Source organism: Anomalospiza imberbis, chromosome 13, assembly GCF_031753505.1.
Source record: "Anomalospiza imberbis isolate Cuckoo-Finch-1a 21T00152 chromosome 13, ASM3175350v1, whole genome shotgun sequence".
Lineage (NCBI taxonomy): Eukaryota > Metazoa > Chordata > Aves > Passeriformes > Viduidae > Anomalospiza > Anomalospiza imberbis.
The window spans coordinates 10583759-10611646 of NC_089693.1; the positions used below are offsets into that span (position 1 = coordinate 10583759).

At 43.4% G+C, this 27888-nt stretch overlaps 1 protein-coding gene across 3 annotated transcripts; it reads left to right on the plus strand.

Moving 5' to 3' along the window:
• SHC4 (SHC adaptor protein 4) lies at positions 1–27752 on the plus strand. Of its 3 annotated transcripts, XM_068203910.1 has the most exons (13): positions 615–753; positions 852–1208; positions 8003–8073; positions 13976–14039; positions 14888–15007; positions 16067–16120; positions 18482–18533; positions 18883–19009; positions 20994–21174; positions 22484–22544; positions 23921–24100; positions 25616–25869; positions 26532–27752. In XM_068203910.1, exons 1-13 carry the CDS (start codon positions 748–750, stop codon positions 26685–26687), a joined length of 1683 nt encoding a protein of 560 aa, XP_068060011.1. In that variant the 5' UTR covers positions 615–747; the 3' UTR covers positions 26688–27752. The 3 variants fall into 3 exon arrangements, with proteins under 3 accessions (XP_068060010.1, XP_068060009.1, XP_068060011.1); XM_068203908.1 differs by having other exon boundaries at positions 9–1208; XM_068203909.1 differs by lacking the exon at positions 23921–24100 and having other exon boundaries at positions 1–1208.
• The last annotated feature ends 136 nt before the right edge of the window (positions 27753–27888 follow it).

Below are 27888 nucleotides of genomic sequence, written 5' to 3' on the forward strand. Positions count from 1 at the left end.
CGGGATTATTATGGTGCTGAAGGACTTAGCGGGACCGGCAGGAATTAGCGAGACCGACGCTGCTCGGTGTTTTTCGAAAGAATCCTGGGTTTGTGCCTGACGGCGGGGCAGGAGCTGCAGCGCAGGGATGCTCTTCGCCTCTGGGGCAGCGGCGGTGGAAGTGCAGAGAGCCGGGCACCTTACGGGGTTCATGCCGGTCTGAAAATACGTTTGGGCTTGTAGCTGTCTTGCTCTGCTTTGTGTGGAATATGCTTGAGCTTTCGCTGCAGCCAGGACTCTGCAATTATTGATGCTACAGCTGTGAATCTTCAGAGCTAGGTGAGATTTAGTGCCTGGCTTGAGGCAGGAATGAAGGCAGGCTTGGACAGTGGCTCCTCAGCTTAAGATGCTGTACCACCGATGTGCTTTCCTGTATGCTGCTTTTATTTCTGCTTACAAAATGCCAGATGTCCATGCAGTTTTAAGCCTTGTTCTTTGAGGAAAATAAACCATTCAAGAGGGAGTCAGCAAAAATATCCAGTAGGTTTCTGTTTTGAAAATTGTTTGGCTTGCTTGATTTCCATATAATTTATCTACAAGAGCTAATTTATGCAAGAATATCCAGTTACAGACCTGCCAAGGCTATGAGAGAACGCAGCCAGCAGAGCCTCGGTGGACACGTCCTGTATGTAGGGTTATTCAGACATCCAGGAATGCTGCACAGGGCTAAGTACAGCCGATTCAGGAATGATTCCATAACCTCCCTAGATGAAGGTACACAAAATACGTCCTTAAATATCAAAGGTTCTTCCTCCTCTTCCCATTCTTCAACACCCAGTTTACTGACAGAAGATGTCTCCTTGGGGCCGCAGGACACCTGCACCACACTGTGCACGCTGATCCCCCGGATGGCCAACATTAAACTTGCCAACCCATCAAATCTGCCGGGCCTGAAAAGCTTCTGCCTGGGAACCAAAGAGGTGCCACGAATTAAACTCACGGAGTGCGTGACCATCCCGAGCAGCCCAACCTCGCCTGAGATCAGCTGCCTGTCGGCCTCCTACCCCCAGCCCGACCTGGACAAGCTGGTCCTAACCCCAAAGCCAGTGGGTGACTGCGCTGTGCGGGGCGCTGAGGAGGCTGCTGCTGTGGGCAGGCAGGACAGGGGCCTGGCCCAGAGCAGCGAAAGCACGTACAGCCAAGAGCCAGGAACCACCTACAGCGTGCGGGTGAGTACTTCTCCCTGGGCTGCCATTCTTGGACAAAGCAAACAGCTACGCTGGCTGCCGGGTGACCTCCATTTTCCTGCCTCTAGAGTCCATGCCCCAAACCACTGAGTATTTCTTGTCTTCTGGTGTACACAGGGCTGTGGCATTGAACTGAGGGAGCTAAAAGCACCCCAGCTGCTTCCAGAGGTAAAACAACATCCAATTCCGAAAGACTATCTGTAGACTCTCTGAGGAGTGCTGCTGAACGGCAACTAAAACAGGTTACTCTGCATGTTGGAGGGAAAAGGAGGCCCATGAAAGGGCCTCCCATCTCTCACAGAGAGCAGCTCCTGGCATTAGGTGTGTTCTGGCCCATGCTGCTGATATATTTGGCAGGGAGGCTGTGGGGCAGGCACTGCCCAGGTTATATTTCCATTATGGTTTTCTGCTGGTCTTCCTTTTGTGGGCAATATCTCAGAAGGGGGTTCACTGGCAGGAGCCTCACAATGCAACAGGGTGTTGTTTTTTTCCCTTAATCTTCCCGATTATGTTGCTCCCATGGCTGTGGGCCTGCAGGAACCAGCCCAAGGAGAGCTGCAATATCACTGCTGACATGTCCTGGCCAAAATCTTGGTGGTTTTTTGAACTAACCCTTTCAATAGTAACAAGCAGATTGGTAAATAAGTAACATGGGGGTTTGGGCATTTCAGCATCAAAGGATGTGCAAGGTGAGAGGATGAGCAAGGTACTCATTTCCCCAGAGACCACCAGACTTCTTCAGGAGCTGGTGATGAAGCCTCAGAAGGGCTGGGAAGTAGCCAGGGCTGCAGCATGGCAGGACTACGGTGCAGAGGGATGGTCTCACCTGAAGGCAAAACGGGACCAAGAGACCAAGGGCTGGGCATTTGGAGCTGCTTCCAATCCTTACCCTCTCGCCCTGGCCCTTGCCCTCTCTTCTGTGTGTTTGGAGGCACTCACTCTCCTCATGCAGCTTCTTGTGCCCTGTTGGGGTATGGGATTGCTGGGGTCTCCACAGAGACCCTTTTAGGAGGCAGGTCAGGTCTACATTATTGGGATTGCTGCTGCAGTCCCAAAGATCCCAAAGAGATCTTTGGCCTTAACAGCTTAATCAGAGTATGAGGAGGATTCAGCATGGAGAGGATCTACAGTTATTTTAGAAAGGCAGTAATGTGGTGAATTAAAGAAATGTCGTAGGGCAGAAGCTGTCCCCTGCAGACTGGAGCAAGGCAGAAATTTTCTTGGGGTTGTTTTAAAAAGGGGCCATGCTGGGCTCATTGCATCCCCTGTGGAGGCAGCTGTGGCCGGGCGTGACTGCACTGTGTCACAGCCACGTGTCACCCGGGCCTGGTGAGGAAGCTGAGACCCATAATAGCACCTGGTCCCCCAAAATGCTCATGCAAATAACAAAGAGCCCAAATATTAATATTTTAAGAGGAGCCTGGACAGCTCTGATTGTGTTGTGTTTCAAAACATACTTTGTACGCAGATTGCTGTAGGCTTTATAAGGGAGATATTTGCCATGTCCTTGTTCACATTCTACCCGTTAAAAACCTTCCTACAATGCTGCCCATCTGGAGCTGAGGTTGTCTCTAAATGGTACCCATAGTGGCCATGGCACTTCTCTTTCCTGCTGGTGTGTGTTATGGCTCTGATGAGCCTGAGGAATATTCCAAGAGGCACTTGCCATCCTCTCTCTTGCTTGTTGGGGAGAGCCAGGGATGTGGCTGCTGCTGAGAAGGAGGATAAGATCTGTCTCTCGGCACTGTCCTGCATCAGTGGTTTCTCTGAGAATAGCAAGGATGATGTTTACTGGACCTAACATGGAGTAAGGCTCTGTACCTGAGCTTAAATCAAAGCACGAATCTTTGAAACATGGTTGGTTTTTAAAAATTATTTAACTAAAATATGAAAAGGAAATACTATTGCCAGATATTTCATTACAATACCATTATACTTTAAAATAATATGGTAAAGATTGTTTGCAGCATCCTTTGTCTTAAAGGGCTTTTAGCAATGTACACGTTGATCCTCTGCTAGTGGCTTGATGGTGAATGCATACAGATATATGCCATCATATATGTCTAAAATCAGTTACATGTCTCTAGATTAAAAAGACCCTGACCATTTTTAGCATGGTAGTTCAGAATTACATGGACTGCCCCCTGAAAGCACATGTAGGCACCAGTGCCCTGCTCAGTCCTGCTGTTGTCCATGGAGGATGCGACAGGTCAGCCTGGAGCAGTTGCTCCCTGCCTCTGCGAAGGGAATGGGGTCCAGCACAGCCCTTTCCTGGTCCTAGGTTGCCACCAGCAACCTTCCATGTTAAGGGCAGGGAAATATTGTGGGATTTCAGCGGCAGCCGCTTCCCTGGCGCGCAGCACCCTGACACCGCACCCGGAGAGCTGCTCTGCATCGCCCGTCGTAAATAACTAACTACACGCGTTTGCACGGCCGGGGCTCTCGCAGGAAGGAGATGGGCTCCGGTGATTCACGGCTTCAGAGCCGCAGCTGTGAATCATGAGCCGGGGGTGCCGGGGCGGTGCTGGCTGTGCCGGGTTTGGGGTTTGAGCAGCCCTGCAGCGTCCCACGGGAATGCGCCTGGCACCCGGCATCGCCTGCGGGCACTCGCGCCTCCCTGGGGAATCGATTCTCTCAGGAACCCGCGTGTTTTCAGGCCATTTGCTTTATCACAGCCGGAGAACGGGGACAGGGTGGATTGGGAACAATTCTCTTAGAGACCTGGCCTGAGTGCAGTGCTGCAGAAAGTGTTTTTTCAGAAAACAACGCTAAAAAGAGAAGGAAAATATTACTATATGTCTGTATTTAGGATGCTTCCTTTTTTTTTTTCCAGGATATATTTAAAAATTAAAAACCTGTGAATGAAAGGGTCAGACTTTCCCATAAAAATTTTCATTTATCAAAAGCCATTCTTCTTCACAGAAAGCCCTGGCTTGCTGCCTTTAGGATAGAGGCTGTGCTGCATGGGCATGAGGAGTGGGAGAGACCAAGGGCCTGTCTGTCTGTCTGTCTGTCTGTACCACTGCTGCTGCAGGAGGGAAGATGAGAGCAGGGCAAGCACATGAGGAGAGTTAGGCTAGCACTGACAAACTACTGGGAGGGCGTGGGTTTGTGCTTAATGATCTTTAATGGCCTCTACTAATCCTTGAAGGTATCTGGTCTGTTTCCCAGCTGGTTCTGCCTGGATTTTGTGTGGTCTCACAGGTGCCCTGGGGGTGCCACCCGCATCTGCAGTGGTGTGCACTGCTGCTGTGGGCTGCCTTGGCCTCTCTGCTCCCTGTGGTGGGGATGGCAGAGGTTCTGCTGGCTTTGCTTTTGGATCTGGATGGGGTTGGTGTTTGCTGGAGGAAACCAGTGTGGTTCAGGCTGAGGAATGAGCCAATTGAATGTCCTGCAGGGCACAAACGTGGGCCAAAGTTCTTCATTAGCTGCCTGACTAGTGGCTGCTAAAAGCATTGCAGAGCACTTACCCCAGCCCAGTAAACCCTGCTGTGTGAGGCAGGATGAGCGGCTGAGCTAACTGGCACAGTGGACTCTGTGTGCTGGCAGGAGCAGTGCCACTGCCAGGGGACCTCTGGTGGTCTCTGCTTTCCAGTGGACACAGTGACTTTCTAACCCCAAGGTTATCACAGGCAGAATCTAAGGAATGGCTGAGAAAACTTCCCTACCAAAACTACAGTAATCATGCTTTGCTCCTTCCCCACATCCCTGGCTGGCTTCTGGTGTTGTCCATGGAGGGAAAGATAGCACTTTACCTTCCTGCTAGGGTGAAAGCAGAGAAATCTCACAAGAGGTTCCTGAGCCTGGCACTCTGCATTGTCCTGCCATGTGCTGCTTATTCACATGGGCCCTGCCTGGTGCTTTCTCATCTCCTCCCACACAGTCCCTCATCCCGTTTGCAGTCACTTTCTGTCATCTCACGTAAATAGGCATGAAAAGGTGTGTGCATCTTCAATAACTTCTGTTCTCTCCTGGTGGTGTGGGGAAATGCAAGCCAGCCCCAGATCACCCTCTGTACTCGAACACCAAGGGACAAAGCAGCTCCTGGTGCCAGTGCTCCCACAGCCCTTTGCAGGCAGATGGGATATCTCTGCCCATGTTGCCATTAGTGGAGCCATTCCCTTTCCAGCAGGGGCCAGCGAGTCTTTCCTTCCTAAGAGCTGCTGCTTGTCTTGGCAAGAGCTCTCCATCCTGCTGCTGACAGAACAGTGGGTTCAGCATCCGCTTTCATTAGCGATGTCAGGTCTTTAGCACTTGGCTTGTTTCACTGTTGCTGTTCTATTTTTCTAAAGGTAGCTGAATTCTGCAGTTAGGTCTGTGCTTATTGCCCCAGGCTGGTTAGTGCTCCCTTGGGCCTGTGTCCAGCTTCCACCAGCTTGCCTAGATCAGTGAACTGGGCCTTGCCTCTCTCTGTGGGTTTCAGAAGATGAACATCCCTCCCTGTACACCACCTTTGGACCTGGTTTTCACAAAAGCACCTGGTGTGGTGAATAGCTTGCGCTGGAGCTGCTGTGGCTCCCTCTCCTAGGCACCTGTGGTTGCTGCCCTGCTCGTGCTTTGGTTTAACCTTCCCTGCAGCAGGAAAGATGGAGTTGGCCTTGACCCTGCATCACCAGAGAAGCCCATTATGTTTTCCTGGGAGGTGCTGTTTGGGGTGTACAGGACAGGGAGTGGGGGCACCACCTGAACTGGAATTTGGGTGCAGGAGTCTCTGAGACAAACACTGTCCTTCTCCATTGCCTTCCCCTTCCTCTCATGCATTTCTTGTGCTGCTTCTCATATTTTGCTATGGAGGGGTTAATATTTTTGTTTATTGTTAATTTTTTTTCTTCCTTGGAGAGAGTCTTTTGTTTTCTTGAATAGGCTTCTGGTATTCCATTGTCCTTTTGTGTGCTCCATAGGCTTCTCCCAGGCTCTGTGACCCTGACTTGCCCTGCCCCAGCCCCATATTGTTCCCCTGCCCAAGGCTCTGCTGGTTCTCTGTACCCTCGTACTGCGATGTGAAGGTTCAGCCATTTCTAACAGTGCCAGTTCAGATAACCAACAGCTAAAATAAATGAGAGATGCAGTGAGGTGCCATGTTAATGCACTTCCCTACTCAGGCTTTTAAAGGGGAAAAAAAAAGGTCTTTTGTGAATCATTGATAAGTTCAGCTTCACTCAGGGTCACTTATGCAAAAACCTAATATTGATTTTTCATCTTTGCTTAGAGTAGCTTCCCACGCATCTGTTCAGGATGCAATGGGGACTCACTTGTCAGCATATGACTCACCTACTTCTCTAAATTTTTCTTTTTTCAAGGATAGAGGAGCAGCCAACCAGCTCACAGGATGCTTGACCTTATACTGTAGGATCAGAGGTCGTTGCTGTGCTACAAGCTGAGGCTCTAGACATATTTTCCACATTTGCTTTGTTCCTGTTAAGCAGGAATATCTTTAACAAGGCAGATAGCTCTCAAAGTCATTAAATGTTCATTAGGGAAGCAGTTCTGCCAACCTTTCAGATTCTTATTGATGTCCTTCCAGGTCTCTGACCTAATTCTGGAGTTCTCCCAAGGGTTACATTGCTATCTGGAAAAAAAGCAAAACGGGGATAATACAATTGTTGTGGAATCCCTGACTGCACATATAACATTCTCTTTTTCACACACTTATTTCTGAAAGTGTCCAAAGCTCAAACAGATACCTAAACTCAACCCTCTCTGAACGGCCCAGCAGAAAAATTGATTTACAGGCAAAGTGAGGCAGAGGAACTAAATATGGTACCTTTCTCTGATACAGAATGCCTCCTCCATCCGTTCAGACAGGGGACAGAGTATGCATGTCCCTGCCTAGGTTTTCCAAGTTGTCTCTGTGTCCCAGAGGCTTTGACTTCCTGCAGGCATGCTGTGACTGCAGCCCTTGGGCACTGTGTGAGCACTGCAGGATGGGTTCCGAGAGAAAAAAAAGAGAGACCCAGGCCTGTGCCAGCCTGTTGAAATGAAGAGATCAGACTGCTTCAGCAACAGAGAGCTTGACATCCACAGACATGCTGAAGGATTAGTACGATAGGTTTAGGGATATGCCATCACATCCTTGATATTTCTGATAATTAGTCTTATAAAAATCCCAAATGAGTATAGAAAAAGCCCCAGCTCTGTCCCATACAACAGAAGTGTGGCAGTCAGCCTTTAATTTAAAGCAGGTCAGTTTATAGTGTAGGCTCTTAAGAGCTGTTGCTACGAGCTGGAATTGCAACTTCATCTTCTGCTGGGGTTATTTGTCATCAGACCTGTAGCAGTGTGGAGCCAGTGGTTTTCCTTGTGGCCTGTAATGCCTCCTACTCTCTGAAGGGACACTCAGCTCTTCTGCATGGGGGCTCTGAGTACATTGGTCTCGAGGGGCTTCCAGAGCCTGTCTACTCCTGAGGACTCTGTTCTCTCCAGTATTTCCTCGTGTATTTTTCCCATCTCAGTGTCACAGGCTAATAAGTAAGAGTAAGCAGAAATGGAAAAAAAGGAATAATTGGATTTTGTGTCCCCAGAGGGCTTTGTCTTTTTTTTTTTTTGGTGCTATGGTGTTTAAGCCATTGGTATCTTTATTGCTCTTCTCTACACTTTTAGTAAAATAAGATCTATTTAGGAAGAAGCTTTAGGATGGCTGATTTGATTTTCCATTTAGACTGTGGTTCTGCATAAACTTAGTGGACAATAATCACATTTGCTTCCTCCTGTGATCCTCCTCTTACTTGTATACCAGATATTAACAGTCCTCCCTTTTCTCTGTCTGTTTTCCATAGTACATGGGCTGTATTGAGGTGCTGCAGTCGATGAGATCCCTGGACTTTGGTACACGAACACAAGTCACCAGGTAGGTGGTGTAAAACTGAGATTCAGACCAAGAATGAAAAGCGAGTGCTAATTTTTGTATAAAGCTGAGGGTGCGTGCCAAGCTCTGAGACGCTTTTGAATAGGAGTTTGCATGCTTTGTTTTGTCTTTTCCTAAGTGATGATTTGAATTATTTGATCATTACAATAGGCTATTTGTGTTGGAAAATGAATTGTTTCAGGCACAGACGTAATTTCTCTCCCAGTTCTTGCTCAGAGAGCCTCCCCCTGCAGTGGCAGCACAGAGCAGACATCCCCAGCCAGCTGGGGACCGGCAGCAGCTGGGCTGTGCACATGGCTCAGCGCTGCCTGCACGGCTCTCCCAGGGCACAGGGGAAATCCACTGGTGCTGCTGTGCCTGTGGGTGCCGGGGCCAAGGTGGAGAGCCAGGACCCTCATGGGTCTCTCTGTCACGCTGCTTCCCACCCCATGCGGATGGTGCCATCAGTCCCGCAATCCAGCAAGGTCCTCTCAGGAATTTTTATCAGATGTATGACATCGCTTGACCCCATCTGCACCAAGACCAAGCTCAGCTGGAAGTGGAGTCACAAGGAAAACATGTTGAAATACAGCTGTTTCCATCTGTACTGCAAGCCTAAGTTTTTAGGCTGAAAATCAGAAAAAGATTAACGTTTCATTCTCAGATACAACTGGGGATGTGGTTAAAATGTGAAATATTTTGTGGTCTTTTGAGAACTTTGCAATTTCTGTTGCAGGTTACTACCAGTTTCTGGGTGTAGATTGTTAGTACCCCTATGCCTGTGGGGTGGCTGAAATGTCCTGTCAGAAATAGAAAAGCACAATTTTATTTTTTATTCTTGTAAGTCTCGCAGTGCGGGAGTGTTTGAGTTTTCAAAACAATCACCTTCTATCCAGCTCTGAGTGCTGCATGGTGCTGCGATGTGCTCACGGTCCAGCAGTCAGGACTAGTGCCAGGCAGCCCCAGCAGCCACCCAAAGCTTTTTGGAGAGGTGGGTGGCTGCAGGTTATCTTCACCTGGCCTTAGACATATTCCCTTGTCCTCTCAGCTGCTTTTCTGGAATAGCTCGTGCTGAGGATACCAGGAGTGTGGCTGAGGCTTCCTGTGCCTGTCCAGCTCTTTCTTCCAGCTGGAGGGAGATTTTCAGATGCTGTTTTGCTTCCTCATGTTTGTATCCAAAAAGTCATGGAGAAAGGAAAGCAACGTGAAGGGATTAGTATTACATTTATACCTGTTGGCTCCCAGAATTACCAGCTGAAAGGAACTGAAAAGCATGAGTCTTTCAATGCCTATAGACTTCACTTGAAAGCTGCCCCATTTGTTTTATACTCAAAACCAGTGGTTGTTGACATTTACAACTGGTATAAGTACACACTCACTCATGCATGTGTGTATGAAGAAGTGCCTGAGATAGCAATATCCTTCCCTAAGGCAGGTCCTTTACAGACTAAGAAGAGCCATGTAATACACTCAGGCCACTGTGTTCTCCACAGCTCAGCCAGAGGGCGAGGTTATCTCCGGTTTGCAAGAGGTGTGTGTGCTGCTGTGCTAACAGAACAGAGCTTTGGCTGGTTTGTCAGGAAAATAATGAATATGAATTACTGCGTGACAAGGGCTTGCCAACTTAAATTTGGGCTAGATAGTAAGGTTTTGTTAAGCAGAACTGTGTCAAAACTTAACAATGGAAATATTTCCATCACCTAAAAAAAATGCCACTGCTGACCTTAACGGGGTCTCTTGTGCATGAGAAATTCAAAACTTAAACTGTTTGCAAACCAAATGCTGAAGTGCTGAGCTCACACATGCAGACTTTAAAGTTAGATCGATGACAAGCTGACTGGAGCAAAGATAACATTGATTATTCTTCTATTGTTCTCTCGGGGGAGTAAGTTTATAGACACATGCACAATGCACCAACCAAGGAGCTGCTGGAAATGATCCCATTTTAACCATGCCTGTTATTTGAATTGGGGTAAAAGATATTTTTACTTTGATGGCATATCACTAAAAAAAGAGGCATATTCTGTTTTAAAGTGATATAGAAGAGGTCTCCAGTTATGTCTGTGCCCTGCATTGCTTTATGTGTTATGTCCATGCTTAGTTACCTCACAGCATCTAAAACTGCAGCTATTATTTACCTTTCTCATGAATGTTGGAAAGATCAACAGACTCATGTTTCCCAAAGTGCAGTGTGGAGTCCAAAGGAGTGAACATGGAGAGTTTACTTTCTGTTTTCTTGCTGGACTTGCATTTTTAGTTGCTTGGCAGGCACATGGTCAGGGAAGACAGAAAGTGGCCTCTCTGGTGCTATGAATGACTGTGGGATGCAGAGGCTACATGACCACAGTGCAGCAAGAGAAGGGCTGGGCACTGAGGTGCTGTTTACCCTCCGTGGCTGTGGGGTGAGGAGGGTAGGAGGCAGAGGAGATGCCACTGCAAGTTTTCCAGCTCTCTGCTGTTGCCCACCCATGACTCGACTGGTTCTTAGGGACATCCCTTCCATTTTGCAGAAATCTGTGATCTCAAACTCCATGTACATGAAAAAAGTAACACAAAAAAATAGCAATAAGTGTAACAGATTCTTCTGCTTGAGGGTCTTTGCATTTTTTTTTTGGTAATGGTTAGCCTGAGCTTGCTGCTCTGGTACAAGATGTGTTTGGGTTGTCACCCTCGTGCTGTGGCAGGTCCTGCCTTTGCTGGACCCTGATGTGTGCTTCTCTTGTCCAGCCCTTCAGCTCTTTTCCTCTTACACATTTCCCACTTCTGTTAAATCAAGCTGGTTATTAGTCATCAGATTTGGGCATTTCTGGGAAAAGAGATTCTGTATCTTGGATTGGGGCATTAACTTGCAAACTTGAAAATGGTCAGGCAGTGAGGGGTGAAGGGTGTCTGAAATGTGTAGCCAGGGAGGGCTGCTGGAAGAAGGCTGACTTTGTTTGGAGATTAATTTCAACTTTGTTGAGCCACATAATCCCTTTCTGTTACATGGTGTAGGCAGGGCCCTAGATGCTTTAAAGCAAATCCTCAACAGCATGCTTGCTTGCTTACATCAGCCCATCTTTCGTCTTTTATTCTCATTTTGGGGGAACAATAAACAAAGTGGCTCAGTGTTACTGCCCACAGGCACTCTCCCTCACGGGCACACTCTGGGAGCTGCAGGAGCTGTCTGCCACAGGTTTCACTCCAGGGCTGCAGAACCAGAGAAAACCTGTGGACTGTACTTCTGAGTGGGCCTGGAAAAAAAAAAAAAAAAACCCAAAGGGCTGGTTTAAAGGCTTATGGATGCCAAAAACGGGTCACTCATTTCGGTTTATCATGGATGCATCCAGAGTTTCTTCCTAGTATGTGGTGCAGTTTCTAGTTTGTGGAAATGACTGCATGCAGGAAGTGTTCAGTTATAGCAGCAGGTGTTACCAAACTCCTGCTTTTCACACCTTTCAAATAATATTTGTAAAGTTTTGTTTGATCACTTGGAAAATCATCCAGAGGTATGCAGCAAGATATGTCAGTACAACTATTTCCCCCACCAAAGAGAGGTAATAGAAATTATTAAGTAGAAATGCTTTGGAAATGGTTTGCTACTTTTTGGTTCCTTTTTACTGGGCAGTTGCTTCAGAGCATGAAGTGGGCAGCCACCACACTGGTTTATACAAGAACAGGCTCTCTGGCTGGCAACTCTGCCTGCAACTTTTGATTTCACATGGGCTGCCTGACATGTTCAATAACTCATTTGTCACCAAAAGAGACAATTTCCCTATTTTTCCAATTTGTTTTGTATCTGGTTTTCTTTCTAGGTAAGGCTAGACTTGAAGGCTCCAAGTAGCCTTAATGTCTTGGCTCTGATTTTAATTTCCTTTAATATTGAATGAGAAGATGAGTTCTCATTTTCCAAGCTGATTATTGGAATCTGCAAGATCATCCTGCAGGATGCCTTCCTCTTTTTCTTTTTTTTTTTTTTTTTGGTCATGTTTGGCCTTCCTCCTGGTAACAGCTAAATAAAACAGGAGCTAACCAAGAAGAGTATCAGGAATTTTCTTTAAAAACATATTTTCAGTTGTGCAGGGGGAAGTACTTTGCTTTTAAATGCTAAGAAGGGTCAGTGTTCAAAAGGCTGGTTTCTGACCCATCTTGTGTAGCCCACAATAAGGGTCTCTTTTCTTCCCTGCTGTTTTCACTCAGAAAATGTTAATTGTGTATTGCTGTGGGTGAGGTCTCCATTCCTTTGACAGCAGCCAGGTTGAGTTTCTCAGGGTGTTCCCTGGCAGGAAGCCTCAGTGTATATCAGTGATCTTCAGTGCTTCCAGCACACAGCTCCCTGGAGTGGCAGCCTGGGGGACACTGAGCAGGGGCAGCAGTGACTCTGGGGTTCACCAGCGCTGGGCTGGCTTTGCTTCCTCTCATCTGCAGAGTCCTGGGGGGACCACTGGGCATCCTCCCTGGGCATCTCTGCTTCATGGGACATGCCTGGCTGGAGCCTCTTGTCATTGTGTGGTCTCCTGATACTTTTCAGCCCTTCTGGACTAAATATTTCTCCGGAGGTGAAGGCCAGTGGTGTTTTCCTCCCACACACATGCCGGGATCTGGAAACAGACAAGCTTTCCCAACCAGCCCGTTTCCTAATTAGCTCTTTGGATAATAATTCAATAATACAAACAAACAATTAATCAAACTCCCTTCCCCTTTAGAACGAAACAAAACCCCAGCCTCGGAAGATAAGTCTGAATTCAGCCACAAGAGAAAGGCTGAGGCTTGAAGTGCCCAGTGTGGGACCCTAAGCTGAGCCGACGGCAGCCCCTGTGGGACAGGGCCAGGGCAGCTGGAGCCGCCGGGGCTGCGGCTCCAACCGGGCTGTCCAGGCAAGGCTATGGAAACTTGCCGAGCACACCCCAGCCCAGTTTCCTCTCCTCTTGGCTTCCAAGCAATAGCTATCAGTGAGGAAAAGCCTGTAACTGCCAGCAAGCAGAAAGGTTTTGTCCCAGCTGCTGTGCTAACCTTGACCAGGGCCATCAGTGCTGTGCTGCATGTCCAAACCAGTCACCTGCCTGAGCAAAGGCCAGAATTCGCCTTGTTCAAGTGTGGGAAACAGGCATAGCACATCACTCTGTTATCCTGTGTGTGATTTATCTTTCATCTAGAAATGAGCACTGTGTGCGCTTTATGCCTTACCCTTCTGCTGCCTGAACTGAGAGGAACCCGCAGAGGAGAATTGGTGGCTAGAGAGGTCTAGTTTGGGAAATTCCTACCAGAGGTGGAAAGATAGGGACTGTCAGCTCTGAAAAGGAACTGGAGAAGCTGATTATACATCCACACTCCTCCACTGTTGTTTGGGTCATTGTATTTTTTTGTTTTGGTTCTGTTTTTTTTGTTTTGTTTTGTTTTTGTTTTTTGAGGGGTTTATTTTTTTTTTTCTTTTTGGAAAAGAAATCCCAAACCCCAGAAAGTCAATCAAAGCACCCAGCTGGGCTCACTCAGGATGCACCTGCTGTGCTAAATAGGAAGGATTAAGCAGGGAGGAGCCCCTCCTGCCATGCAAGAGACCTATCAACCATTCTGAGAAAAAGGCTTTGAAGGCATTAGGTTGTTTGTCTTCTGCTTAGTTATGTTTGACTTTTTATTATTAAACAAATTTTCATAAGGTGAAATGAATGTGTTTGATGAAGAAAAAGAATGCAAACCAAGCTGCTGAATCACTGTATTTTGTTAAATAGTTCTTTTGGTTTTTTTTTTGTTTTTTTTTTTTAACAGTGGGAGGAAAGAAGAAAGAAAAACAACTGTGAAAGACCTTCCAGAAGATTTAAGAGTTTATAAGTGGGCTGATAACAATAAATTGCAGAGTTGCTGGCTCTGTTACAGATGGTGCATGTGAAATGATCCAACAGTTTGTGCTGTATTTTTTTATTTGCAGGGAAGCAATAAGCCGACTGTGTGAAGCTGTGTCGGGTACAAATGGAGCTATAAAAAAGCGGAAGGTAAATCCTGTTTTAGCTCAGCAATTATTTTTCTATATCTGCTTTTGATAAGCTGGATACATGATTCTCTAACAGGCTTCAGTCCTTGCTGGAATTAGTGCATTTTAATCCATCTGAACTCAGCCTGGATAACATGGAAGTGCTGGTAGCAGGGTGTTTAGCCTGTTTGGTTTGGGGCTGAGGCTATGCCCTACTTTATTTTTCTCAGGATTAATGCTTTGCCCAGAGTTCCTGCTTCTACCAGCCCTTGCAGTGCATGGTGCTTTACAAGTTTGGCTGCTAAACTATTGGAATTGTGTTTTTTCTTTTTCTTTTTTTTTTTTTTTTTTTTTTTTTTTTAGTGAGAGGGAACTAATTTAAATGGATTTTATTAAGTAACTGGGATGCAATGAGGGGCAATGTCAGTGGTTGCTGTTGGGTTGTGTCCAGCAGAACTTATGGATTTCCTTTTGTAACTGTGGAGCTCAAGAGGAATGAACTTGCTCTTGAAAGAGGAATACATGAGAGAATTTCTTGCTTTACCCAGAAACACTTCATCCTCTGGAAACAAAGAAGAGTTCAGAAAGAAAATTGCACATTCTGAATTACTGAGCCAGCTATAACATTTAGCTCACTGGGATTTTGCTTTAAAACTTCTTTTTTCCCCATTATTGACATAAAACCCATTCCTACCAGTATTGCATTCAGAGCTGATACTTGTTAGAAGATCTATTTGCGTTTGATTAAGCCATTATCCTTGTTCCACTGAAAGTCTCAATAAGATACCATAAAAACTCCTTGACTTTCATATGTTTCTGCCCCTCACAGACTGGGCTGACAGCCTCTTTCTTTTCTTTCTTTGTTCAAAGCCTCCAGTGAAGTTTCTGTCTTCTGTACTTGGCAAAAGTAACCTTCAGTTTTCTGGCATGAATATAAAGCTGACCATTTCAACAAGCAGCCTCACTTTGATTAACGCTGACACGCAGCAGGTAGGATACATGTAATCGGTGTCCTTTTCTCCATGCTACAGTTTTGTCCTCGTTTGTGGCTTCTGAGGGAAGGCTGTGCCCTTCAAAGGGAATGCAGCACCCTTTAGCAGACCTGTGCATGCCTGGTGAAGCTGAATTACATGATGCCTCTGAATTTAAAAATGAAAGCACTTCGGAGGAATTGACATACAGTACAGGTCCTTTTTATGCATGATGGTGTGTTCCATGGGGAGGGATCCTTGAGCACTTGGTAAATGTTTCTCTGGATGTGTTTGCCTGTAAAGTGCCTAATAAAGAAGGCACTAGTCCTGACTGTAGTTTCTGACAAGTCCTAGGAGGAAAAAAAAATTTATATAGGTATTAAGTCAGAGCTTGGCTTTGGTGTCATTCAAAGCTATTTTACAGCTGGGTATTACATGTGTACAATCAATTATACTGTGTAAAGTCTCTAGGCTCCATAGAGGTGTGTTCCTGAGAGCCTGGGTTTGCTTGGAACTGGGCTGTGCTCCCTTCCTTCTTGGCAGATATGATAAGGATCTTTGTCCTGCCCACCTAATTCCTCCCTCAGCTGTTGGTATGGCTCCCTGAGTGATCTCACCCTGGGCCAGCAGCAGGTTTTGCTCCAAACTGGAGCAGGTCAGGGAGGTCATTTTGGCTCACTGGCTCTGAGGAATGCTGCACTGAGCTGGTGCCATGCTGAGCATCAAGGAGCTCTTAGGGGTTTGTCTGTAGTGCAGAGGTCTCCTGTCCATTGCACATCCTGGGAGGGAATTAGGACACCACGTTTTCCTTCCTTTTGGGTACAATTAGAAGGGGGTGGTTGAATTAATTCTGAAGAGCCTTTAAGGAAGATTTCTCAGGGATCTAGACATTGCTAAACATGAATGGGTAGTCTCAAAATATTCCTGTTTTTATCTCTTTCCTTCCTAAATGATACATGCATAAATTAATAAATGGGATTGTTATGAATTTACTTGCTTGTTCTATGAAGACATATGCTCTGACGTCTTCTAATGTGAGGCCCAAGAGCATGTTTAATTAGTCTGTTATGCTTTTCAGATTATTGCCAACCATCACATGCAGTCCATCTCATTTGCTTCTGGAGGTGACCCAGTAAGTATTGATTTATAAAATATACTTCTGCAGGTATAATGAACTAATGTAATAATTGTTACCTGCAAATACTTTGCTTCATCCTTTCCTTCCACAAGCACTAACAGAGTACACTGCACTTCTGGATCATGACCAGTAATACAAGAAAGCTGAGGTACTGACATTGAAAAGGAAATGTGGAATAGGGACTCAGAGCATCTTTAGTAGATACATAGTTAACTTTGCTGTTGCCCATCAGTGAGCATCAGTCCATTCAAAAGCCCTCTGACTTGGGGATCTAAAAATAAGAATGTCAACATAGGAATTAATCAGTTCAGTGGTCCCTGTGAGCCCATACCTGTCATAGAAGCTGTCACCACTGGCACCTCTAAATTTTTAGATTAGTTTTGACTCAAGCAAAGAGCTCCTATAAGACAGATGTGGCATAACCACCTTCTACCTGCAGATAGGGCTGTTCTTCCTAGTGTTGCAGCCATGCAGTCATGGATGTTTTCAAGTCAGAGGGTTTTTATTCTATTCCAAACTCTTTACTGCAATGATTGTAACCAGCTACCCAGATTGCATCTATCTGGGTTGGATAAGTAATTCTTTAGGGCTTGTTTACCTTTTTTAGTGTTTTTTTATATTATTATCCTGCACTGGTCTTGCACAGTGACTTCAGATTTCTGAGGCTACACAGGGCTGGGTTTGGTCAGTGCTTAATGGCAGGGCCAGCAAGAGATGTGCGTGCACACAGATGTGCTGCAGGAAATGGGCATGGTGGAGCAGCTGCTGACACTTCTTACTGGGAGGATAATGTAAAATAGAGGTCTTGCTCATCAGTGGTAACTATAAATCTAGTGGCCCTTCACATAAGGGGCAATTTCATTGTCTTGTTCAGGTAATTTTTTCAAAATTCCATTTACATTTAAAATGGGAGATAGTTTCCACAAGACCTGTCTTTCCACTTGCCCCACATTCAGGGTCTAAGTGAAGTTCAGTTTTGCTCTGGGCTGTGAAGGAGTAGCACTATTCTTTCTGATAATTAAGCCTGTTCTGGCTTTATTTTAAAGCAAAATCATCCAGGCATCTACATAAACATTAAAAAGACATAAAAATAGCAGGTGCTGCTCCCGTTACTTTAGTTTCTAGTTGCTCCCTAGATCTGATTTATTTTAAAATATCTATCCTAAAATATTTATGAACTTTAAGAAAAAGTTGAAAGGAAAAGGAAGAAAATTGACTTCACTAGACACATAAGAAATATTTAGCTTGTTTTGTTTTAATGATATTAACTTTAGAGATTAAAAAAAATTATCTGGGACAAGTTCTGCTGGCCCTAAGACCTGCCTCTTGTGTCATTCATTGTGAATTATTAAATGATTGTTCTTGTGCATATTGCAAATGGGGCCTTGTTTCCTGCCAGCTGATTGCATCTTCCCTCAAGAGAACCATGCCTTTAAGCTGTGAATTGCATTTTCCCTGTCCTACCTTAAAGATCCAAAATAACAAAATGCATCCTTAATAATTAAAGGAATGTTATTCATTACCTCACCAATTTGACTATAACACTGAATTATCAAGCCACTCTCTGCATTTGCGGTATCATTAGAAATGTTAATTTTTTAAAATCCAGTTCCCTTTTCAATTTGACTAGAAAAGGAGGATTATTTCAGTGCTGGCTAGAAAAAGAATCAGAAAACTGATTATAGTGAGGTTGTCTGATCTCAGCAGCAGCTTTGAGATCCAGGGTAATTTAACCTGATTGTAGCCAGACTAAAATTGGGCAGGAGCTATTTGGATCAGATACCCATTTTATTCGGCGTAATTTTAAAGTTTAACTTTTCTCTAAGATGTCTTCAAAACTCAATCTTATAGCTACAAATTGGGAACACTGGAAACTGGTCCTTTGCAGTATGTTAGCATTATTTTATCTTCCCCTGATTCTGGTAAGGACTGTCCCAGCCAAAAGCTGTGAGCAGCAGTCACACAGCCCTGATGTGTTACATGGGAAAGGCTGTGAGCTCCATGGGAGCAGTGGAAGGAGCAGCACTGCGGGCTGATGAGGCACCAGTTGTGTTTCTACTCCTGTTGCAGAGCTGGAATTGAATACATGGTTTATTGAAGACCCAAAGAACGACAAATGGTCTAGTGCATTTTTAGAAGAAAAAGAACATGGGACAATTACTGTGTTGATAGCCACCAGTGTGTCACTGATATTTTCCTTGACTCACTTTGCTAGTACCTCTGGTAGTTTTTCCCTGAAAGAAGTGTGCATTTTAAAGCTAAAAATGTATCTGTCTATATGCAATTGCTATGCTGTGGTGGTAGGGTTGTTCATAATTAAAATGTTCAAGACATTTGTTGTCTCCTTTCCTGTAGGATACAACAGACTACGTGGCATATGTAGCAAAAGACCCTGTTAATCAGAGAGGTATTGAAAGTTTCCAATTGTTATATGTGTTTATATGATTGCTTTATTTGTATGTAACAAGGAATTGTTTGAGTTTTAAAATAAGGAAGATACTGAACTCAGCTCAATAGTCTGTACAATTTCTGGCTTTGCTGTATGTATAGGGGTAATAGTATGCAGGCTGTGGCTTTAAATGTCATGTTCTTTGTGCAATGTAGTGGGAATCTGCAGGTCAGACTAAAGTTGTACTAGCTGCTGGCTCCATGAAGGAGTAGGAGCTTTGCTTTTCTGCTACAAGCAATGTAGCTTGAGTCTCTACTTTCTGGTATGAACTGTATTTACTTAATTAAAGTAAGGTGTCTCTTTTCAGCATGCCACATCCTGGAATGTCCCAATGGGATGGCACAGGAGGTGATCAACACCATAGGGCAGGCGTTTGAGCTCCGGTTCAGACAGTACCTGAAGAACCCATCTAGCCTGGTTACATCTAATGAAAGGTCAGCACATTCTCAGTCACTTAACTGGCAGTTTCCTTCTCTTCAGTACTTTTCAGGAAAACAATACACTACAAAGAGTGAGCCATAAGCAAGATGCTTTGTATATGCTTTCTGGACATAAGATAATTCAAATGTATGCCTATATGTGCAGTGTATAAGATACCAAAATTAGCTTATTCCAGTGAACTCCATTCATTTTTGTGACATTTGTACAGGTGCAGAAAACAAAATTAAGCTGTATCGTTCCTTAGATAAAGCAGCCTTATTTTAAGTCATGCAAGTTGAACAAATGTTCAAATTACTCTGCCCAAGTAAGTTCAGCTCTATAAATAGCACGCACACACACAGAGACTGAGCTCAGTCCTGACCCGTGCCAAGTTTAAGCTTGCTGCAGCTGTGTGGCGGGGGAAAAAAGCCATTTTAATTCACCTTTCTGCTATTCTGCTCATGTCCTGGCAGCAGCCTCAGTTTTCACCTGGCATGACTTACATAGCCTCATGAACTGAAATAAACACAGCCACCACCTGGCATTTTAAAGTGTGAAGCCCTGTCCTCTGCACATTGCCCAAAATACAAGGCCTAGATTAGTTTCTGGACCACCATTCCCCATTTCAATTACCCTTCTTCCATTGCACTGGGGACACAATTCTTGCTCTAATTTATGGCTCTCCTCACAGATTAGCCATGCCTATTTTTCTCAGGCTTCTTTTTACTGTAACACCAAATTTGATTGCCTGCTACTTCCCATGAGTAGGTAAAGCTGTGGCACTGCTTACCTGCACCCTGAGCACAGGAGTCCTGAGCAGGCAGTGTCACTGGAACAGGGCCTAATGCATCACAGCAGAGCTGGTTTTATTGCATAAATGCAACTCCAGTTTATATTTATTTCAATGTATATGGTGGTTCTTGCCATTCCACTGCTAAAACTGGTCTGGTTTTCCTGGGGAAAATAACCTTTCTTTCCTAAGAAAAGCCTTTTTTTCTTAAGAAACCCTGCTAGGTTATATCACAAGCAGCATAGGAACAGGGAGAAATGGAAGAGGGTAATTAGATTTCCTCCTTGATCATTACCCACAGCCAGCCTCCGAGAATGGTCCTCGGGCAGAGGAGTCGGATATTGCTGTGTGAATGAGTCACTCCCTTCCAAACTACTATGAATCACATAATCAAATACTTGCACTGCATATCACATAATCAACTACTTGAACTTTATCTCTTTCCTGCTCATGGCCTTTTATCCAATTATACTCTTGTTAATCAGAGAAGTAAGATTTGAGATGAGTTTTTTTATTTTGGGACCGGAGACAGTACAGGAAGCACCTAGTTGTTTTGCAGTGTATCAGCTGTGCATTTAAACTACCATCATTCGGGTTTAGCTCAAGAAAACCATTGTGTGCTCTTCTTCATGTCATTCAGCTGAACCAGAATATTGATTGTGGTTATTAAAATCACGGTAAATGCCTCTGAGAACAGCTATTTTTTTTTTTTTTTAGTAGCAATACTTGATTTTCTAAAACAGTTGCAGGCTTGTCTGACTAAATGCCATGAGGTTTTAATTTTTCTCTTGAAGTCTGGTCATCCCCCAGCAATCTCTAGATTTATAGACTTCAGTCAAGAAGCCATAAGAATTAGTTTAATGGTCAACATATTGGCTACCTTAATGAACAATGCATTGGAATTCTTAAAGTTTCAGTAGATTCCTCTTACCTTTTCTTTGACTTGAAAATATATCTGGGCTGCCTGGTGCTAATTAAATGACTGTACCCCCCTTTACCCCAAACTGTCATGACTACTTTTAATTCAGGAAGAAGTAACTGGAAAAATAAACAGCTCTGAAAGTTCCAGCCCGAAGCACTTTACAGCCTCCATATGGTGGCTCTGTGTATTGTGCGTTGCGCGGACACTGGGGATGTTTGCCTGCACTAGAGCAATTGATTACATCGGAAGCTTCATTTCCCCCCCCCCCCCCCCATCTTTTTTTCAGTGAAGCAGCAAATGCTAATGGATCAGCTGGGAATTCACAGGAGAGGGAGGATCATCATGAATATTACAACGAAATTCCAGGGAAGGAGCCTCCCACCGGTGGAGTGTTAGACATGCGAATGAAAGTGCAGACAGACCAAAGGCCTAAGTGTCCTGTCCAGTGCAAAAAGCAGTATTGCTCAGTAAGTACAGCATCTGCTGGGATAAATATTTGCTGCCTATTATGGGAGTGAATAATAAAATGTTTCTGTGGTGTTAAAGCATGGCATTAACATCAGAACCAGGTCCTGATTATCCTGGGAAAAGGTTTTTTTAGGCTAGATTTAATGATGCTTAGTACATAATTGAATCCCAAAGCACTTTCTGAATATTAACTGGTTTGTCCTTAGAGTACTTTCAGGAGACCAAGTAATATTCCCTTGTTCACTCATTAGCTCTGAGAAGAAAATAGATACCAATTTAAATGGCTTGTTGGAGAGAACATCTGCAAAATCTGGGACCTTCTGGCTCCCTATTCTGTGATCTAATAAATATTTCATCCTGTCCATTATGCTCTACAACTTATACATACAACATTGACTGATTGCAATATATATACAATATTCATTACTCTTGGATTGTTTCAAGAAGCTCTGTTAAATCAGCAAAAGATATCTGTGGCTCTTGTCTAGCATAGTGGGAAATAAAAACCAATCAGGGAGTAAAACAAGCCAAGTTCAGACTGGTTGCACAGATTTCAGAGTCTGCTGTGTGAGGCCTTGGGAGCACCATTCTTTCCCCACACAGGAAAGAAGGCACCACCACTTTGCTCAGAGGGAGCACACTCAGATGGGCCTGCTGGAATCCAGTTGGTTCTGTCTAAAAACCTGCTGCTCCCAAGTGTTATTTGTGTTTGGTGGCAACTGCTCCTGGGCTGCTACATGTTCCTGTGCTACTGCTCCATCCATTTTTTTTGCTGACATGAACCATAGTCTGCATATCAGGTCCTCACCTCCCCAGCAGTTCTCTAAATCTGAAAATGTTTTACTATATCCAGAGTTTGCACCTGATACTCACCAGTGTTGCTGCAAGGAGTTACCCTGAATGCAAATGCCTTTTTCCCATGGGGTGCTACTTTTTGACTTTCCTTTTTCTTTCAGTGCTGCTCAGACAATTTAGTAACCATTTCACTTTCAAACCATGATTCCTGTAGTTGATTTTATGATGAGGGACACCTATTAGAAAATCTGAGCTTTTTTCCTAGGAGTTATACTGTATATATTCTAAACATTAGATACATAACTGAGCAGTTATGTAATACTGGAGTCCAGATGTGACATCTAAAGAAAGAAGAGTATCAGTGTGAAATATTATTTGAGGAGATGGGAATTTTTTGGTGAAGAACATGTTTAATTACCTGTATGTCTGTTAACTAATGCATGGATATTTTGAAGTTACCTGACTTTTTCTAGGGGACTACTTTATGTGACTGATTTTAAATTTTTTCTACAGACAGGCAGCCCAACCTTCATCAATGTATATGAAAATTGTCCAGAAGAAAACAAAACTGTGGGTATGTACTCTCTTTTCCTTCTCATGCATATGCAGAATTAACCAGGGCAGGCTGCCTGGAAGAGCTGCCCCTTGGCTTTCAATACAATGGTGAAAAGTGTTCTACTTAGTAGGTCATTTTTAGTTCCCTAGATGAAGGGCAGACAAAAAAGCCTTACAGCTTTTCTAAAGGCCACTAATCTATCTTCATGTCTGCTGGCAGACTTACTCATTTTACTTCTCATGATACTGTACAGTAGCTCTTTGTTTTTTTAATTCTCTTTCATACTCTTTGTTGTTTTACTCCCTTTCTTCATACTATTTGAAAAAGGAAGATACTTCATTACTTATCAGTCTCTGAATATATCCCTTCTCCTACAAATGCTCAATGAGATCCAAAGTAACAGCATCGGGTTTTTCCAACAGAGCCTGGCCCCTTGCTTCCAGCATCCCTGGCTCCTCAGTGTGACTGTGCCCTTCCCCTGCCTTAGGCAGCTTTGTGCCCAGGATCAATTTGCCTTTAGCAAAGTCTGCTCTCAGGGACCCCAGGAGATCATCAGCCTCCATCCCTTTCTGGACTTGCTTTGCCACAGCTGATGCCCTGAGCACATTTCCTCAGCTCCTCTGTTTCACTGCACAATGAGGTCCTTTCTGAATTCCCACCTGCACGGCTCTGAAGCGATCCATTACACTGTCTGTAGGGGATACTTCAGTTTCTTGTGTTATTTCCAATTCAAGGAAAGGAGAATCAAATGGTTTCTACAAAGAGAGGGTGAACAAATAAAAGAATGAATGAATAGGTCTTTGAATAAAACGTTTGTTGAAGAGCAAAAATATGCCTGCTATTTGGCTAGCTGAAGTGCTATTATTTTCATACCCTGCAGGGGATATTCTGTTAGCCTGTTCCTAGGCTTGGATCCTAACCTGACAGATGTGGCTTGGGCTCTCCAGGCAGAGCCTCAAAGCACCAGTCTCCTCCATCTCTCCCTTCTCCACCAGAATAGCAAGAGAGAGAATTGCTCAGCTTCCCACAAGCTCTTTTTGTGGTGCAGAGGGGAAGGAAAGGGTTTTGCAACAAATAACATGTATGGTTTGTGTTTCTGTAGAGGCATATGTATTAATTTCTTTCCAGTCTGTGGAGGGTTCACTGCTGACATTGATTGAAGCAGAACTAGACCAGTGCAGAACATTTCTGAAAACTTAATTCTAATTAATTTTGGACCTGGTGCCTTCTAGACATATGGAAAAATAAGTTCATTTGCATTTTTATTTTCCTTCTGAATTACTTTAGTGGGCTATAAAGAAGAACATGATTCCTATTTCAGCTTTTACAGTTAAAGCTGAGTTAAAACAAAAAAAAAAGAAAGGAAATCTGTGCATACTATATACTAATTGCAGGTAATTGTGATGAGAGATCACAGAAGACAATAAAAGAGGCAACCTCATTGAAACCTGCCTACAAAGCAGATCTCTTTGATGACCCATGTTACATCAACACCCAGTCCCTGCATTCTGCAGCCTGTGCAGCCCGAGGTCCAGCAACAGCACAGATCCCTGGGAGCCCTCTGCGCCAGGCCAGTAGGTTCCCATTGCAATGCCATACCTGTCTAAGCACTGGAAGGAGGGGGGCTTCTCATTTCTCTTCATGGAGAAAGATTTGGGTATCCCATAAGAAATATAGAAAATATGGGGGGAAGAAATCAATCCTGGTTGTTCTTTTTCCTTGTTAGATTCAAGAGAAAAGGGATTAAAGAGCAGAAATAGTGATGGTAAACAAGCAGAGTAATGTTTCATCTTCTGTAGTTCATTGATGACAATGAATGTAGAGTGCCACAGGTATTAAAAAGCACGTCTTTAGGATGATAGCAGCTTGGGTGACTGCACATTGCCTCGAGGAAGAGGCTTCTCCTGTATGTTCAAGGTCTTAACCACTCTAAGGTGGAAAGGACCTCAGATGCCTTTGCTTCACAGGCAGTAGCATGCAAGGTTAAAGTGGGATTATTGTATCTTTCTTTTCTCAGTTCTTTCATAAATGACCATTGAGTCTCATCCAGTAATTTCTAAATCAAACTGTTTGATCCTGTGGTATAAATTAAATGTATGTCTGAACTTGATTTATGGACTCAAAGTGGTGGATATCCATTAAATGATTATATAGTTGCTACTGATTGTCCTCATTATTGAATATACTTTATTAGCTCTGCCTTTTATGGTTTCCCACTTGAGTGTTTTCTCTGTCAGAGCTGGCTCCACACAAGAATGTGGAAAAAGGACTGGACAATACAGGAAACACAATAAAGAAATCTGTGACCATTGAGACATTTCCAACCTGCGACTGTATCGTGCTCTAAAAGGAACTGCCTATATCCTGAGGAGCCTTAGGTTGCGCAATTCCATTGAAGAAGTGGTATCCTCTTATTTTCCTTAGAAGAATCCTGCCTGTGAATCAATTGCAGTCTGACTGGCTATATCCCAAACCACCCAGTTTTTTTAGTACATTTGGTAATTGTTCGTTTTTTAACAGCAAATGCATCATGCTGTAATCCTTCCCTTCTGGCTACGTTGGCTATGTTGTCTTACATTCCTGCACATAGCTGGAGCCACTCAACATGACTCTCCCAATGATCTGTGACAATCTCTTCAGAGCTTGTTAAGGAAGAAGGAAAAACAAGATCTTGGTGGGGGTGGGGGGGGGGGGGGAATATAAGCTAAAAAGCAAAAAAAGAAATATTGTTTTTACAGGGAAGATTTGATTTTTTCATAAAAAGAAATATAACCCCAAACCAGTACAGCATCAGAAAAATTCCTCTTTCTAATCCCTGTTGCCTAGCGACCAAAGGCTTTCCCATCTAAGGTAGGGGAAGAGGTGGTGTGATAATTTTGCCTAATACACTGGAGGGTCATGAGCATTCATGTGTGCATATTCTTAGAGTCTGTAATGTTGGTTTGCTTCAAGACTGAATAACTTGATTTTTTTAAAAGCTTGCATCCTTCTAGGATGAAGTTTTAGGTGAAGTGTCCAATTGGCTTGCACCCTTCTAGGATGAAGTTTTAGGTGAAGTGTCCAATACATTCCCTGTCATTTAATTTTAGAGTTACCGGAACCTGTTCAGCAGAGTGCCACAAGCAACATAGCTGGTCTCTGTGTTCTGCCACAAATAAAGCAACAGCTAAAGAATGAAGATTGTTACCATGGCAAATTGAACAGGAAAGCAGCAGAGAGCCTCTTAGTCAACGATGGGGATTTTCTGGTACGAGAAAGCACAACGTCACCTGGTCAGTATGTCCTCAGTGGACTTCAGGGAGGGCAGGCAAAGCATCTACTCTTGGTGGATCCTGAGGGCAAGGTATGAATATTTCATATAATGAAATTTCAGTGCTGCTCAGATATTTTAATCAAAATGCATGGGTGCATTCCATGAAGTGGAAGTGATTTGATTTCATCCAGGTTAATTTAAATATAGCCAGTGGCTGCAGTAGGTTTGAAAGTTCAAAAACTTAGAAGCACTGAAGTACCGTGGAAGTAGCAGTGAGGAACTTAAATACTGTTAGTCCACGTGCTGATAATTGGTGTATACACTTAACACATCCTTAATTATGAATTTCTGGATACAGAAAAGATTTGTTGTCACTTCAATTCTTTTTTCTTCTGCTTAGAAGAGCAGTCTTGAGTGATGTTGCTGAGGAGAGAGTAAATCAAAAAAGTAATCCTCAATGGGATTTAGGGAAAAATATCTCTCTTCTGTGGAGAAAAAAAAAAAAAGTTTATTTCATTCCCCTGTGCAGAATCAGCCCAGTTTGACATACAGTCTGTTTACTTTTCCACTCCTTTTCTTGTGAGCTAATGGTGGGTCAAAGGATAGACCTGAATTGCTGTCTACAGCCTAATGATTCTGCTTAAGTGAGTTCAGTGGCTTAAGTGCCTTTTGATTTTAATGTGTTAGACTCACGTCCAACTGGTTATAAGCACAATCTAACCTTAAATACATTCTTTTGCTTCTTCCACTAGGTGAGAACCAAAGATCATATATTTGATAGTGTGGGTCATCTTATTCAGTATCACATGGAAAATAATCTACCAATCATCTCTTCTGGAAGTGAAGTGAGCTTGAAGCAGCCTGTAAGGAAAGAGAGTAATATGGGATGTATGCAGTATCACAAATAATCCCTTGGATCTCACAAATCCCGAGACAATTCATGCCTGAACTTTCTATTATGAAAACAAGTCAAAAAAGTATAGACTGCACTTTCTGCTGCTGTTCCAGAAGAAGCTCTTTTGTGTGTGTATGTATAAATATATGTATATGTGTATATCTATGTAGATCTATAGAGATCAACAAGCATAGTTATATAGATACATATAATCTTAATCTTAACAAAATTACACCTTCAGAGTGTGAGATTAATTTGTGAGAAGGTATTTTAGACATGCACAAATGTCACTTTCAAGGTCATACTGAATCAGTAACTATTAAAAGCACAATTAAAACTCTACATACAAAAGCTCACTTGAAAGAACTGCTGGAACATTAGTATGTGCCTTTTAGCATAGAATTATTTAAACCAATATTATTTATACTGAATTAGTTTTGGGTGGTTAAACAAACATGTCTATGCTTTTAACTATTTGCCAAAAACAAGTACAATTTGAATATTACTAAAATGTCATCTTCTTTCGATAGACACTAACAATTTCATTTTGCTTGTAACAGCACTTTACTAGCAAGTAATGTTTGAAATGAATGGCATTCACAATACAGAAAGGTCGTCCAGTTTCTTAATAATTTTTTGTCACTGTCTGACTACTCAAAGATTTGAGATTACGAACATTTACAAAGTTGAAATTAATACATGTAATATAATTTTGGAATAGAACTTGTTAAGGGACAAGCATGCTAGATCCTAATATTTTTGTCTTGCATATGATTTTACTATTATTATCACTTAATACTGGAAACATCTTTTTAAAGGTAGGCTAAATATATTTTCATTGATTACATAGTTGTTTACAAACTAGAAAAGCTGAACAAAACTAATGATACATTTTGGGAGAAAACTATTTAAAAGATGTTTGAACTTTGCATGTGTCCTTAGTCAGTGTTCTTTCCAAAACAAGATAGTTTTCCCCTCTTCACATAGAGTCCCTTTGTTCCTAAACATGGAAAAATCTTTTAAAAGAAATCTATTAATTGTTTTACCACAATAAATACTCTAAACATGAACAATCCTATATTCAGAGTGAACAGTGATTTATTTGGCTTCCTGCTGAAGAAATGGAGATTTAGTAAGTGGCTGAAGAAAGGCAGGGGAGATTTGGGGAATGAACTGGTAGTCCAGGTGATGACCTGAGGGAAATGGTGCATTTA